The sequence below is a fragment of the Lepidothrix coronata genome, unplaced genomic scaffold (genome assembly GCF_001604755.1).
Source record: "Lepidothrix coronata isolate B3197 unplaced genomic scaffold, Lepidothrix_coronata-1.0 Scaffold52, whole genome shotgun sequence".
NCBI lineage: Eukaryota > Metazoa > Chordata > Aves > Passeriformes > Pipridae > Lepidothrix > Lepidothrix coronata.
In genome coordinates, this window is record NW_016690232.1 from 14,926 (window position 1) to 29,362 (window position 14,437).

The 14,437-nt window shown below is 41.0% G+C and overlaps 1 protein-coding gene across 1 annotated transcript in view; it reads right to left on the reverse strand.

Moving 5' to 3' along the window:
• Window positions 1-602: 602 nt before the first annotated feature.
• The window catches only part of CFH (complement factor H), a 32,831-nt gene continuing 18,996 nt past the window's right edge, over window positions 603-14,437 (reverse strand). Inside the window, exons 9-23 of the mRNA XM_017815633.1 lie at window positions 13,317-13,493; window positions 12,263-12,439; window positions 11,935-12,108; window positions 9,959-10,141; window positions 9,124-9,306; window positions 8,038-8,220; window positions 6,617-6,796; window positions 6,002-6,208; window positions 5,210-5,386; window positions 4,384-4,560; window positions 3,202-3,375; window positions 2,535-2,717; window positions 1,604-1,804; window positions 1,128-1,319; window positions 603-983 (exon numbers count right to left, since the gene is read on the reverse strand). Of these exons, the coding sequence (XP_017671122.1) occupies window positions 967-983; window positions 1,128-1,319; window positions 1,604-1,804; window positions 2,535-2,717; window positions 3,202-3,375; window positions 4,384-4,560; window positions 5,210-5,386; window positions 6,002-6,208; window positions 6,617-6,796; window positions 8,038-8,220; window positions 9,124-9,306; window positions 9,959-10,141; window positions 11,935-12,108; window positions 12,263-12,439; window positions 13,317-13,493 (2,585 nt within the window). The 3' untranslated portion in view covers window positions 603-966. The remainder of the gene's footprint in view (window positions 984-1,127; window positions 1,320-1,603; window positions 1,805-2,534; window positions 2,718-3,201; window positions 3,376-4,383; window positions 4,561-5,209; window positions 5,387-6,001; window positions 6,209-6,616; window positions 6,797-8,037; window positions 8,221-9,123; window positions 9,307-9,958; window positions 10,142-11,934; window positions 12,109-12,262; window positions 12,440-13,316; window positions 13,494-14,437) is intronic.

The window sequence follows — 14,437 nt, forward strand, 5'->3', positions numbered from 1 at the left end:
TATAATAAGGCCTTTGGTCCAGGGAGCAGAACAGAACATGATATTAACCAGGGCTCCTAAAATGTTCTTCTAGCAAAACAGGTATTGGGGTTACTTAGCAGGCTAAGATTGTTTTTGCCTCAAGCTCCAGTACATCGATTTCTTTTCTGCTTCAGAGATCTATGTCAAGTCCCGGATTCATCAAGCCAGTCCTGGTAGATGTGTTTTTCTTCCTGAAGACCAAACTGGAATATTCTTGTGCTTGTAAGATTCTGTCCTTCAAGACTGTAAGCTTCTCTGGATTTCTCTATGACTCCCAAGCAATCCCACCTACTAGTCTCCTAAAACAGTCAAAATCATGCTCTCCTAGGGTGCCTGATTTGTACTCTACTTGCTTTCCTCTCTCCCCTCTGAATCATGAACTCCATTAGTACACAGTTACCACAGCAAGGCTGCTGCTGCTTTCCACAAGCACTTTGTCCTTGTTTGTGAAGAGCAGGTGGAGCTGTGGGCTCCACTTACTTGCTCCTCCTGATCAGGTACTCAGGACACTCACCTCAGCTGTGACCCCAGGGTAGTTTCCAGGCAAGCACATGGAGAAGAAAGTAGGAATAGACAAGTGCTGAGAATCAAATTACTCATGAGCTTTAATTCTTGTCTCAGTATGCCACCAAAGCCAGCCTATTTCAGGACACAATTGTTAATAAAAATAACAGTGAGATCAGTATAGAATGGATAAAATGCAAGCACAGCCATTTGGATGGACAAAATGCAAATACATTTACAAAAATGGATAAAATGTGGATAATATGCAAACACGATCATCCAATCATAAAAATAATATAACAAATTCCAAGGCAGAACATTGTCTAAACTGCAAACAAAGCACAGCAAAATGGGAAACACCAGGAAAAATTGAGCTCAAATCACTGCATTGGCTGAGGGCTCTCTTATTTCTGCAGCTGGCCTCCTTCATGCCATTTCCATTTATCCAAACCACGATTCTGTGTAAAGACAAAAAAGGGGGAAAGTCATGAATACCAATCCTCAGGCACCACAGAGGCTCCTCAGACCAGTGGACAGGCAATTCCATCAAAACTGCCTCCTATAACTCCTACCCGGTGTCCTTAGCACTGTGCACTTACATTGACATGTAGGATATGTAATCACTCCATCCAGGCACTCTGCTCTAAATTTCTCAGCTCTTGAAACTGGTCTGTGCCACCATTTGCATTCAAAGAAAATAAAATCCCCAGAGCGATAGGTGGAAGTTCTTGATTGGCGTGACTGTAGTTGAATATTGTTGCTTTTCATATGGTCCGTACTCACTGTACAGCTCCCTGCAAAAAAGGACTTTCATTATTTGCCTGTAGATCTCACACTGGACAACTGATGCTGTGAAACCACTGTGCCCTTTCCCCAGCAGTCTTTCTGGCTCAGGAATGCTGCCCAATGGCTTCTTGGGAGCGCTGCCCCTCCCTGCCTGTAGCTTACAACAGGGTTCTGCACTCTGGCTCCTCCCCAGGCACTCCCCCAGGAAAGGGAAAGGCTTTTTGCTCCCCTTTCAGCACTAAAAATGCAACACCACAGCAGCTAATCTGTGGCTGAAGAGGAGATGACTTACTGCCTGGCCTGCATCGTGGGTAATCCAACACTCCCTCCACACACTGCACTCTGTAGTGGGAAGGCTCTTGCTCTTTCACATATCCTGCTTTACAGTCAAATTCAATATAGTCACCCGATGTGGAATACAGCTTGGCTTCTCTGGACCATTTCAGCTCAATATTGTTTCTGTCCATATCTTCTTCTGATGCTGTACAGGCCACTTGAAAAATTGAAGAGAAGAGTGTCAGCATTTCATACAGGCACACCACAGGTAACTGTTTTGCCCCTAGAGCCTACAGAAGTTGTTTGCATCAAAAAATCCTTCCAGCTATTTGCTCTCATCCTCTTGCCACAGAAAAGACATTCACAGCCAGACTAAAAGGGAAAAAAGACCATGGCTGAGATGCCACACAGAGCTGTGGAGAAGCCATTTCAGTCTGACAGTCACACAGGGCAAGAATGGTGCACAGGTGAGGAAGGCACCAGGCACCAATGAACTTGACCACATGTTTTTTGAGATCCTTCCCTTCTGCTCTGTACTTCTCTAAATTTATTTATTTTCTCATTACCATGTCAGAGATGCACGCCTGGATGTCCCCAGAACTGCCACACACTCAGATCACTCCTCCTTGTTCACAGCCTGCTGCCTGTAGCAGCATCCCCAGCTTGGGAGCCCTCAGGAGCTTTGCACAGAGGTGGAGATCCCCTCACAGAGGGGGGTTCAGCCAAAGTCCTCTCCTTGCAGACCTCCTGGCAGCAGAAAGGACTACACGAGCTAACTTTCAGAGAAACTCTTTGAGGATAAAAGAAGGACTTGCTGCTGTTCTGCCCTGCCAGCATCACAGCCCCAGCACAAATGCTGCTGCACAAGTTCTGCCCTCAGGGTCTGAGAAAAAGAAGGGAGGAGCAGTCACAGAGGCTTTGGCCACCCAGCACATGCTTCCACGTACCTAGGCAAACAGGGGGGCTTGACCACTGCCCATCAGTACAAGTGATATACTGAGATCCTTTCAAGACGTACAGGCTTGGGCATTTGTATTCCAGAGTTGTACCTTGTTGATATTCTGGCCTGGGGAAGGAAAGAAGCTCTCCGTTTTCAATAGCTGGAGGTGGGCCACATTTCTCACCTTTTCCTGAAAGAAATTGCCCAATCAGAGACAAAAACCACGAGAGTTGAACTGCAATGTAGGTCTGGTCACAAATGTGACCAGCTACCCCACAGAATGTTGGCACTACTCTAAGAGAACCAGAGGAAAACAGAGAGAAAATCAAATACCTGGCAGGTGAAACAGAGCAAGAGTTTCCCATTTCTCCAGCCCTCGGGCTCACAACTGCCAGTTCACCCCATTTGTCCACAGATGAAGTGCTTGCAGCTGTCTGCAGGACTTCATCTTGTCCTGCAGAACAGTGTGGCATTTGGCCCTCTTGAGCGAAGCCACCTGAGTCACTCATCTGAACAGATTCCTGGGAAAATTACTTTTTCCTGAGTGTGCCGTATACATTGCAATTGTGCATGGTAAGGGTACTGAAATTTGGAAAAGTAAATCCCACTGAGTCAGCCTCATTACAGAATCTCTGACAGGCGACTGTATGACGAGAGAGAGAGAGAGAAATTACCTTTGCACTTTGGCAGCTCTGTCCAGGTCCCATTCTGGCACACTACAGTGGAAGTCCCAGTCATCTTAAAACCTTGCCAGCAGTCATAGTTAGCAGTCTCCCCAGGGAGATACTTTGTCTTTTTAATATTAATCCTACCACCAGCAATTTCTGGAGGAGGTTCACATGTCACATCTGAAAAGAGACAAGACTACAGTCACCTTTGCAGTTGTTGAGATGTTCATCTATACAACCAAAAGTTAAAGGAATCAATCTGGTTACAATTTCTGTACAGATTTTGTGTCTCAGGTGGGTCACACCATGGAGAAAGCAATGAGGTGTGACAGTGGCAGCAGAAAATGATCTGGGACTCTCAGGAGATGGGCAGGGTCAATAAGAGTTTCTAGAAAAAGCCAGTGTTTCTGTAGCTACACTTAATGTCACAGAAGACACAGCAGCCTTCCTGCATGTCCATGTCCCTCCCTAGGGAGCCCTGGCATTCCTGGAAACCACAGAGGTAACAGCCAAACTGACACTGTGCTGAAGTGCAGAGCTCTGGAGGACTGGCAGCGCTGGAGGAGCTTGTCAGCCTATGCTGCTCAGGGATGGGGGAACGCAGCCAGCTCCAAGGAGCTGTGTGAAAGCCAAGTAGCACTTGTTCACCCTGCAGCCACAAATTTTGGCAGGGCACAGGAGCACAGCTCATCGCCATTTCTTGTCACAGGAACAATCTTTCCAGTTCTATGGCCCTGGCAGACCTTACATGGTTTAGATCTGGGTCTCTGCTAGGATCTGCATTGGTCAGAGGGGAGCCCGGGAGTTTCGTCTCTCCCCTACTGCTGCTTCCATTCAGATACTTCCTGACAGCTTTGAACAGAAGACAGGAGCCCTTACGTGTCTTTCCACTGAAGGTTGTTGAAATGGTGGACACTGGAGCAATACCAATATATACATGCAGGAGAATGACAGCACAGCACATTTTTGGCCCTGCTGCTTCAAGACGTTTTTCCTGTTGATGGAAATATTCCCAGTATTTCTAGAAGCATTGAGCTAAATTAAAGGGCTGTGCAAGCAAGCAATAGAAACTACAAAGTTGAGGTACCCAAAGAAAACAGAAGTAGAAAAGGTCAAGTCTTCACTGTGTTTAGGTAGAGAAACAGTCCCCTCTATGCTAAAAGGCAAGGTGAAAGCACAGGTTCTTACCTCTACACACTGGTGCTTGTGACCATTCACCATTTAAACAAGTGACAAAATTTCCACCTATCATTTGAAAATTGCTTTCACATTGATAATGCACTCTGGCACTGGGCAGATACCTCTCCTGTTGAGTGCCTGCAACATGACCATTGGGGATTTCAGGTACAGGTCCACAGCTAACATCTGAAAAGAGAGAGCTGCATGTAAAGACCGCAGTACAGCAATATAAGAACCACAGAACATTGCATTCCGGAGCTCCTGATGAGCAAAAATGGTTTGTGTAATGCAGACCATTTTCTACAGGTAGAAAAAGAAGATAATTTGGTCTTTATTCTGCAATGCTTCACCATGCAATATTATTTTTGCCTAAAGTGATTAAAAAGAGAAAAGAAGTCACAGAGATCAGCCAATTGTGCAGATTGGTGCTGTAAGGCATTGTGTACCAATGGGCTGGAGAGTGAGGAGATTTATTTACTATTTGAAGGTAACTGTCAGCAACTGACATTTTTAGTGATGTGAAAATAAGATACATTACCCTACTAGTTTTCTCCTCCTTTGCAGCCAAGATGCATTCCTCCATAACCATCTGCCTGCTTGATTTCAGCAGACAGCTAAGTTTCAGCTACTGGCTTCAGCCCACAAGGAAATGATGGCTTTGCTGATCTACGCTGCTTTTTGTTTCTCAAGAGTCAGAAAAAGAGGTGTTTTAGCAGCCCATTCAAAGCAAGTCACCTGTTGGCTCTATTGGCCTGACTCACCTGCATGCCTGAGTTGAAATTCTATTAATTCACATGCAATATTGAGAAGGACTACTTAGAAGCAGAACCTATACCTTCACAGAAGGGCGGTGCTGTCCAATTTCCTTCTCTGCACAGAATTTCAGGGGAACCGACAATCAGGAACCCTGCATCACACTCGTAGCGAATTGTTTCACCAGGCTCATAAGTTTTCTTGGTTCTGCCTTCAAACTGAGCATTGGCAACTTTTGGAATACTTCCACATGACATTTCTGAAAAGATAACAGAAATCTGATGCTTGTGCTAATGGGATACACATCAAAGGAGTGTACTTTTTCCACCAAACAGATGCTTTAGTGAGCTATTTCTAACATCAGCATAGTCATCTGCTGACAGTGGATTATATAATTACAGTTAACTAATAATTTATATAAAAGATAGCATGGGGAAGATTAAATAAATTATTCCCCTAAACAGGCACAGATTTCAGTCACCAAAATATTTCGTTCCTGTTTCTAAACATGCCAGAAAATTTGACTACAGGCTTCTGTCCCTTACTATACTGAAGTGATTTCCACCACTGAGACTCCAAAGCAACTCTTAGTCACTACTGGACTCTCGAGAAAACATGTCCTTGGATTATAAGGATATGCCTAGGACTCACCTGGCAGAGATATGAACTGAACAAAGATTGCAAGAATACAAAGGTATATTTAAAAACTAAGCTACATTCAGAAAGTCAGTTTTGCACCCAATCAGTATTGCTCTGAAGACATCCATGATGGAAGATAAGATTCCACAGCAAAATAAAGCTTCAGTTTAAAAGTCTTTCCATTTTATTGCTAAATACACTTCAAAAAAAAAAAAAAGGTATTTTTTTATATTACCCAAGCATTTAGGAGCTGAAGTCCATTCTCCCATAGAACAAGTTATCTCAGTTGTTCCATTTAACATGTATCCAGACCGAGAAACATATTTAAATTTAGCACCAGTCAGATAAATTGATTTCCCTTCTATTTCAATTTTTAAGTTTGGATTTTCCAGCCTGGGAGCATCAGCACATTCTACAGGCTGTGGTGGCAAACATGGTCTTTCTAAAAATTGCAGAAAACAAAGATAAACAATAATGCAAGAAAATTAATATTGCAACTGCAACTAAGTAATAAATAATGCTGATTTACAGACTATGGGATACTATTTAAGGCCTCCAGTCAAAACTGAGACTCCATTATGCAAATATATTACACAAACAAATAAGCACACAGCTCTTGAGAGACTACCTGAAAGTTTTATATGCCATCTTAGATCAGTCTGTGTAAATAAAAAGACTGCAGTTGCTTAACTACACTTTCTTTAGCAACTTATGTTCTATTGCTTTTCTGCAGTCACCTGTTCATGATAATCTTATGTAAATAACAGCATCCTCCTGCTAATGGTGAGTGCAAATGCATAACACAGTAAGTCATAATAAAAGAAATAGAAAAAAATATCCCAGTACTGACCCACACACTGAGGTGGTGATTGCCATTTCCCTTCTATGCAGGTTATTTCTTTTGCACCGATGAGCCGGAAACCATTGGCACATGAAAAAGCTATTTTACTCCCATGCCTGTAATTTCTTCCAGCTGTTGTCTGTTGTGCACCAGACACCTGAGGTGGAGGTGGGCACACACCCTCCTCAGCTAAGGACATATATTCATGTTATAATAGAACATAAGATATAGTAGTTCATCACAGATTAAAACACAAAGAACCAAGAAAACATTGATGTTGGATAATTCTCCAGTAGCTATCTCAAGCTTTAATTAATAAAACGACCATTTTGTTCTGCTTCAGAAACACCAGAGCTGCCTTCAGATGCTCATATGCTTTCAGAGTCATAGAAAAGACTGTCACAGTTGCCCACATCAAGCTAAGCTGGAGCTTCCTTCACACATCTGCACACTCTGATGTGTTTGCCCTGTTCCTCTCTCTATGGTGAACTATTTTAGGAAAATGGAACCAACTTCTGGAATTCTTGTTTTGTTTTTCTTCAGACTTAGTTGATAGAGCTAAATGAGAATCACAAACGGAAGCAAAGAAATAGGCTTCAAATTTGCCACTCAAGGAATGAAAGGCTCTTCCTGCCACAGGAAAGAAAAAAGGAGGGAAGTAGGTAGATCTAGGAGGGACATCTGAGGAGACTTGCAGAGCTTGGTTTGTTGCTTCTCTTGTCGTTCCAGAAAACTGAGAAGGTAGACAGTTGGTCTTAAAAGGGAACGTTCCCCAGAGGATTGTGTGCTGTGTGCTACTCCCATTTCCATGCATCTTTTCCCATAAATCTGGTATAGTCAAAGCAGGACATGAGGCAATGATTGTTTTACAGTCCTGCTTTCTATGGGCAATATCCTGCTCTGCCATGCATAAGGGCAGTCCTGCAGGCATTCAGCCTCTAGTGTGTGTTATAATAGGGCAGTCTCCTTTAGGTCTTTTCTTTTGAATCGGCCAACTCAGCATTTTTCTCATTGTTTCACTAGGAAGCAATTGGAAAAAATGGAAGAAAAGAAAAAACAGGAATTGAAAAGCTTGGAATGTTTACAGGAAATAAAGGAACTTTGACTGGAGCTTGAGCTATGTGCTCTCATTTGTATCAGGGTAAAGTCCTTTTGAAGAACTGAGCTTAAATTTATCATTGCATCTTTTCTCACATCAGAAGTGACAGTGACAACTGTTCCAATTGTCAGACTAGAGATCATTGTCTGCCTCACTGAAGTAGTGCTTCTCTAAACCTGCTCAAATGATGGCTGTGACTACCCTTTAACATATACAGAAGTGTGTAAGCATTTCTATTTCAGACTATACAGCAACACTAAGAAGCTTTAATAACAGTCACTTATCATTCCTACATAAAAAGAAGAAATGGTATGCAAATCTAAAAACATACCTGGACATTCAATCTCTGGTGTCCAATTTCCAGACACACAAGTTGCCTGTTTAATATTTTTGTCAGCTGATGTACATCTGTAATGTATAACTTTATAAAAACCAGTCCTCCTTTTTGACATGGAATGTCGACCAGAGTTTACAAACTCAACACCCACTGGAAGTTCACACTGAGGAGATGGATCTGAAAAAAATAAACAAAAAGAGCTAAAAAAAATAGATTCAGTTCAGATAATATGTACTGATGAAGATATCATCAATTTCTTAATGCATGTCCATGTGAAAGTGGGTTTTTATTTACTGTAATTTGAAGTGATGCCTAAGACTCCTAGATTACAGAAACAAAGACTTTTTTTCCAGCTACCTAAAGCAGAGACTGTTCTCAGTCCCCAAGCAATTTTTTTATGTTGACAGGATCCCTTTTGCTGAGTGCAGCAAATAATAATAATAAAAAACCTCACCAACGTTTTATTCCCTTAAACTATAGAAAGGCTGTGAAATGAGCAAAAAGAGAAGGGGACCTCATCAATGTCTACCAGGATCTACCAATATCTGAAGGATATCAGGAGGAGGGAGCCAGGCTCTTCTCAGTGGTGCCAAACAAGAGGACAAGAGGCAATGGGCAGAAACTGATGCATGGAAACTTCCATATGAATATGAGGAAAAACTTTACTTTGCGGGTGCTTGAGCAGGGACGTTGGATCAGATGACCCACTGTGGTCCCCTCCAGCCTGACCCATTCTGGGATTCTGTGAAAAGGACTAATGCACATAAAAATGGTGAGGATGGGATAAGCCTGACACACTGTGGCTATTAACATTAATTCCTTTTATTACTTGATTTTCAACGACTATGCAAGTGTCTTTGACCTGCCCATAGTGCTTACAAAGTTGTAGGTGCAGAGTCTTTCCAGGATGAAGAACATGCTGCCATTTAAAAGAGGAGTAAATAAAACCCACTTAGTTTTGATGCATGAAACTGTAATATGTCCGGCTACATACTGATTGCTGAAATCCTTGACATTTTGAACAGAACTATCTCACACTCACATCTGAAATATTATGAAAATAGGATGGAAAGAGATTACCAGCACAAAGAGGTAAAGGCTTCCATTCTCCATTAAGACATTTTATTTTCATTTGCTTAGAATTGCCAGAGCCTGGTTTACATCCACAAGTTACTTGATCACCATGTGAAAACTGGGTCTGGTCTGCCTGATAAAGAGCAATGTTCGGAATAGAGGAAGGTGATTCACAGGGCATTTTGTCTTCTGTTGAAAAGAGCAGAAGTATTCCACAATAATATTGGAGTTACATATAAATAGCTGAAAGAACTTAAAAATAACTATATTTGCATTTGGTGAACCAAGCCTACTCCCATTAATTGTAACAACTAAACAACACAACTCGAGTATGTGTATAACTTTTAGTCAGTTTACTAAATCCCTCTCTGTCTTTTCCCCTCCTTTTCCAACACTGTAGCATGACCCACAAGCAGTTTCAGCTAACATTACTTTGCCAAACTGTTGATACATAAACCCTAAAGTGTAAGAAAACCTTCAATTAATTCAAGTCACCTGAATCCTTGATTCACATCAGTCAAAATTATAATTGATTATGCACCTACACATTTGTAATGTACACTTTCAGTCAGAATTAGTACAAGAACTGAAATCCATTGTAGTGTCCCTTAGAGGACTGCAGTGCTGTCACCTCTGTATGAGAACAGCACTTCCTGCTTTGGGCTGTCATTGTTGCAGTGGTAGTGACAGGAAAAGGTAATGGCTTTTCCTGACTTTTCATTCACAACATGATTTTGAACATAACATATCTGCAAATATGTAATTTTAATTGTGACAATATCTGTGATGTATTAGCTTACAGTGAATTACACTTCTCATAAGTAGTGTTAAAGTAGATTACCAATGCAAGAGGGAGGAGGTGACCACTGTCCATCAACACATTCTATTTCCTTTGATCCAACCAATTTAAATTCCATGTTACACTCATACTGCTTTCTGTCCCCATGTTGATACTGTTCCTCAGAGCCACCAGCAATACTTCCATTGGTAATTTCAGGGGGAGGTCCACAGCCTCTGGCCTTCACTGAAATCAAGAGGTCAAATCTATGCTCTGAACTCAGTACTTCAAGCACAGTAAAGTACAACATAAAACACATTGAATTTGTTGTTTAAAGTTAAGAAAAATCAGTGGAACAGGTTAAACGGATCATTGATTTATGCCTTTGAATATCTGGATTCATGGTGGGCTGGAGATCACAAACAGATATGTGTGATCCTGGCTAACTCATGTCTCTTACTTCCATGCACTGTCAATGCCTGCTATGATAAAAGAAGTGCTTGATAAAACCAACCCAGTTTTAAGAGAAAAAATATGTTACAAGGATGGCAACTTCAGTATTCTTAAAAAAAAATAAAAATTGACCATTCTGCAAGTAATAACAACCTATGTTCTAAAAATCACATAGCAAGTGATACATATAGGACATATTAAAGGATTTCACTTTTGATGGAGTGAATGGAACTCCTATTAAGAGAATTGGTGGAGTGGGAAGAAAGCCAAGATTCATAAAAGCCCATGTGCCTCATGAAAGGGCATAGCACCAGCACAAGAAACTCTTTTCAGATGCCAGTAAGTTGTACTCTGTCTTAAAAAGGATAAGTACAGAGGTATATATTTTTCCTTCGGCATGAATTTATTCATCCTACTAGATGAAGCTAAGGAATTTCACAGGAAAATCCTTCACTGGGTTTCTTTTGCTTGGGTCCAGTTCTGTGCCATCTCCAGCCCAGCTTTTTTGTTTCTTCAATATCATGTGATTAGAAAAAAGAACATAGGATACAATATCTGAGGGGTATCAACATTAGGCAATGGCAAAACTTAGGACATTTAGAATATAGTAAGAGAGGACATTACTCAAATGAATCACTCCTGGCTGCCATATTGCACATTATTTATGCATTTCTGAACACTAACTAATTTTTCAAACGTTACAATCAATAACCTGATTACTATTTTGTGCAACCCATTTGCCAACTGGCTTTCAGTTACTGCAGAACTTCATAACTTCATATTGCATAACCAAAGCTAGCAGAAAGTCCAACACTGAAAGCTCAAGAGGCCTAGTTCTTGGCCTGTTAGAGATGAAGGTGGGATGGTTGTCTTTTGGAGCAAGAATGGCTTATAGAAGGTGTCTGCAGAAGTGTTTAGGACCAAGGCATCCTCATTCCTTGGGGGGTTGGGACCTTGTGGTGCCTCTGTGGGGGGACCTGGGGCCGCTTGGGGGTCGTTGGGGAGGGGAAAGCTGAACTGGATTTTATCCAGAGTAAGGAATAGAGAAAAACCCGGACTGGATTTCAAAAAAAAAAAAAAAATGAAGCGTTGGACTTGATGATCTCAGAGCTCCTTTCCAACCCATCTGATTCTATGATTCTATTTCCTACTATGATAAAGTTAACAGAATGATATGGTTTGAAGCTGGCTCCCTGCCAAGTCTCCAAACCTTATCACAAGAAGTCCTCCCCCCGCCCCCAAACCTCAGGGAGAAGAGGGAAAAAAAACAACCAAGAAAAACAAAAATGAGAGAGAGACAGCTAAAGCAATATATATTAATATATTTACATTTATGTTACAATTATATACAATTGAAATATATATACAATTATATATACAATTATATACAATTTCACAAGGAAATGGGAAAGGGAAACCTGCACCTCCCAGCCGCCAGAAGGAGAGTGAAGGCCTTTCCTCCTTTCTTCTTATACCCCGGGCTTACATAAAAATCGTAGGGAATACTGGGTAAATCTGGGCACTTCCTTTGTTAAAAACTGGTCACCAAGGAAGGCCTGGACCAAACTACCACACAGAAGAATTACCTTGACACACTGGTGGTGATGGAAACCATCCAAAGGAGTAGCACTGAACAGAGGCAGGTCCCACTCTTACAAATTGGTTTGCACAGGTGAATTTCACAACATCTCCATTGGGGTATTTACCCTTCTTGGGATAAAAATCTCCATTGGGCAATGTCAGCATTGCACATTCTATTACTACAAAGACAAAATATTTTAATATATAATGTACACCCTACAGAAAGTACATGAAATGCAACTGATTAGAACAAAACCAAAGAAAGTCTTAAAGAAAAAAGGTTCACAGAGTGCATACAGAGTTATGCTAATTAACAAACACAAAAATATTCACCGAGACACTCGGGTGCTGGACTCCATTCACCATTTATGCCACACCTTGTGGTATCAGTTGGCATATTATTTGCAGTTTTATATCCTTCCAAACATGAATACTCAATTCTATCTTCAGGCATGAACACAGTTTTATTTGTGTGGTGAATCAAAATGTCCTCTGGTGCTTTACATAATTCTGTAGAGTAAAACAAAGTGCATTTTGTTATCCAGAAACATTGCCCTTTGGAAGCACCATCCCTGTTGGTATATTTGAAACATTACTAATTCTGCATTGCCAGAATATTCATGTAAAATATGCAGTATGTTCACATATTATCTATTCCATTAATCTTTAGAAATATGTGTCTAGAAGTAATATTTAGCATAAATACTTCTTGCTTAGGTTCAATTATTTCCTTCTGCTACATATTATTATTATTTTTAGTGTCATAGCAAATGGTTTGTACTCCTGTTCCTTGTGATCATTTGTGAGGGGTCAGAAAAGAAGCCACAGAGTCCTAGGTAAAGACAGTGTGAAATAAAAGGACAAGATAAAATAGCAGCTAAAGTTGGTCAATATTATGAGCCTCAGTATCCCAACAAGGGAAAATTAAGTCTTTTACTATACTACACCCCTGGTCAGGAGAGGAAAGTCGTTCCAAATAAAGAACCCTATTTGTCTCTAGTTAGGTCACATTTAAAGAAAGTTCCTGGCTGAATGTCTTGGTTCACAGGCATTTCTTCATACATTGGGAGTAAATTTGGGCAAATGTACTTTTTTCATGTAAGAATCACTGAACAGTCAGTCATTACCATTTACTTAATGCTAAAGAGATCCAAAAAGATAGGTCACCAAGAAGACACTAGATTTTCCCCACCTTACTCAATACCTTTATGTTTTCTCTCTGTATATCCTAGAGCCTGAGAATGATTAACCTCTGAAGGATGAGAGATTTGAGTCTCTGCCCAGTAAGAAAACTCCACCAATCTGGATGGCAAAACTCTGAGTCCACAGGACACCATTTCTATGATGGTGACAATGGCAGGGAGCTCTGACACGTTTAGGTACTCACTGATGCATTTTGGAGGTGGAGTCCAGCCATCTTCTTGGCACTGTGTCTGTCCTTCGTCTCGTCCTTCTGCAGTTACAAAGCCAGTATTACATCTATACGGGACCACTTCCCTTAAACGGAACTCTCTTCTTGACAAGGTGAAATAACCATTCTCAAAATACTTATACTGGCATTTTTCTGAAAGAGACAGACAAAATTTCTTGCAAGTGAAATACTGCTAAACTGCATGCTTATAAATCACAGCAGAAGGAAGACAAAAGCAGCAGCATTCTAGGACTTAGACCATTTAATTTTAAGAGCACATGAAGTTTTGCTTTGGGACTGAGCTCTCTTCTTGGGGGACACAAAAAGGGATGGACAGGGGTTTGATTTGCAGCAATCCTGCAAGCTTCCCAAACTGCATGTCCACATCTGGTCTTCACTAGAAATGAAACTCCTGTTGGGCCTGCACAGCACTGTGCATGCACGGAGAGCACCTCCTGTCCATACTGCAAGGCAGGGGCACAGCACTGCAGTGTGCAGGTGTCACCTCAGTCCTGCCACGGAGAAGTCATTCAGAGTGCACAGACTGCAGGACTGAAGCAAATCTCTACCAAAGGCCCCCTTCTTGCACAATAAAACACTAGTGCACACAGACCCAATGTTGTAACCGGTTTCCTGTCACTTGGAATACATTGTTTAAGCCATTTAATATTGCCTAAACATTAATGTTTAATATATTGTTTAATACCTCGTTAATTTAATCTATTGTTTATATAGAATGTTTGATCCATTGTTAATATGTAATGTTGAATACATTTTTTCAATGGATGGAAATCAGTTGCCTTGGTTGGCTGTTTTGGTCTTGTATTCTGAAAGAAAACATGCACAGAGTATTAAATTCTTTACTACTTAACCATTCTGTCAAGGAGTGTCTACAATTGAAGAAATTAACACTACAACAAATAGAAATATTTTCATACTAGAGAGCCAAGTAAACAAAGATATAAAGAACCCCAAAACCCAAAGCACTTTGAAGAACACTAGAGGATGTATTTATTGTTGGGAGCAGGATTAATGATACTTTATTGCAACACCTTCAAAAGTTTAAATTTCACAGTGATGCCCAGAATTGCCTAACA